The 1594-nt window shown below is 52.7% G+C and overlaps 1 protein-coding gene across 1 annotated transcript; it reads left to right on the forward strand.

The window, feature by feature from the left end:
- Positions 1 to 294: 294 nt before the first annotated feature.
- HCAR2 (hydroxycarboxylic acid receptor 2) lies at positions 295 to 1386 on the forward strand. Its single transcript, XM_052655046.1, has one exon. The coding sequence runs from the start codon at positions 295 to 297 to the stop codon at positions 1384 to 1386; it is 1092 nt and encodes a 363-aa protein (XP_052511006.1).
- The last annotated feature ends 208 nt before the right edge of the window (positions 1387 to 1594 follow it).

Genomic DNA, 1594 nt, shown 5'->3' on the forward strand with positions numbered 1-1594 from the left:
CATACTCTTTACATTTAGAAAATTTTTTGGGTTCCTGTCTCCCCGGGGGATTTTTTTTTTTTTATTATTACTTGTTTATGCAAACAGCAGGTTGCACAAGAGCCTTGCTGGCTTCTTTTTTTTTTTTTCTTAAAGCGATTTCGTAGTTTCCTGGTAACCATTCAGTCATCTGTTTCAACACTCTGACATGACATAAAGGCGAGCGCTGAACCACAGGTTCGCCATTCAGACCTGCACCTCGTTCTCTGAGCCTTGACTAGGTGAGCTGCTCCCTGGCACCAACGCGATTCACTCATGAACCCTTCCCAACTGCAGAATCATTTTCTGAAAATAGGCGAGAAGAACTGCTGTGTGTTCCGTGATGACTTCATTGCCAAAGTGCTGCCGCCGGTTGTGGGGCTGGAGTTCGTGTTCGGGCTCCTGGGCAATGGCCTTGCCCTGTGGATTTTCTGCTTCCACCTCAAGTCCTGGAAAGCCAGCCGGGTTTTCCTGTTCAACTTGGCCGTGGCTGACTTTCTCCTGATCATCTGCCTGCCGTTCCTGGCGGACAACTACGTGCGGAGGTGGGACTGGAAGTTTGGGGAGATCCCCTGCCGGCTCATGCTGTTCATGTTGGCCATGAACCGCCAGGGCAGCATCATTTTCCTCACTGTGGTGGCCGTGGATAGGTACTTCCGGGTGGTCCATCCCCACCACGCCCTGAACAAGATCTCCAATCGGACAGCGGGCATCATCTCCTGCCTCTTGTGGGGCATCACCATCGGCCTGACGGTCCACCTCCTGTACAGAACGAGGTTGATCGAGAATCAGGGTTCAAAACTGTGCAGCAGCTTCAGCATCTGCGATGCCTTCCGCTGGCACGATGCCATGTTCCTCCTGGAGTTCTTCGTGCCCCTGGGCATCATCCTGTTCTGCTCAGTCAGGATCGTCTGGAGCCTGCGGCAGCGGCAAATGAACAGACATGCCAAGATCAAGCGGGCTATCAACTTCATCATGGTGGTGGCCATTGTCTTCATCATCTGCTTCCTGCCCAGCGTGGCCGTACGCATACATATTTTCTGGCTCTTGCGCAAGGCTGGCACGGAAAACTGTGACATCTATCGTTCAGTGGACCTGGCGTTTTACATCACCCTCAGCTTCACCTACATGAACAGCATGCTGGACCCTTTGGTGTACTACTTCTCCAGCCCATCTTTCCCCAACTTCTTCTCCACCTTGATCAACCGCTGCCTGCAGAGGAAGGGGCCGGATGAGTTGGATAACAACCGCAGCACCAGCGCCGAGCTCACGGGGGATCTGAGCACTACCAAGAACGTTCCCGAGGCTTTGATGTCCAATCTCAGTGAGCCGCAGAGCCCCTCTTATCTGAATCCAGTCTCCAGTTAAAAAAGCCAAGCCGAGAAGGGAGAAGATCATCAAGGACCAGGATTTCTGGAGAAGCAGTTTGGCTGCTGAACGGAATAACAGAGCCTTGGTCTGTGGTTTCCCAGAACTTCCAGATTCGGAGAAGCAGATTTAGAGCATCGGTGTGACAGCGTGGGCTGCTTGCCTGTGGCGTGTCTCCACAGGAACCTTGGGGAATGGAGGATGAAGC

This window comes from Budorcas taxicolor, chromosome 17, assembly GCF_023091745.1.
Source record: "Budorcas taxicolor isolate Tak-1 chromosome 17, Takin1.1, whole genome shotgun sequence".
Classification (NCBI taxonomy): domain Eukaryota; kingdom Metazoa; phylum Chordata; class Mammalia; order Artiodactyla; family Bovidae; genus Budorcas; species Budorcas taxicolor.

Coding starts and splice junctions, on each gene's coding strand:
- HCAR2 (XM_052655046.1), top strand. CDS start 295: ATGAACCCTTCCCAACTGCAGAATCATTTTCTGAAAATAGGCGAGAAG.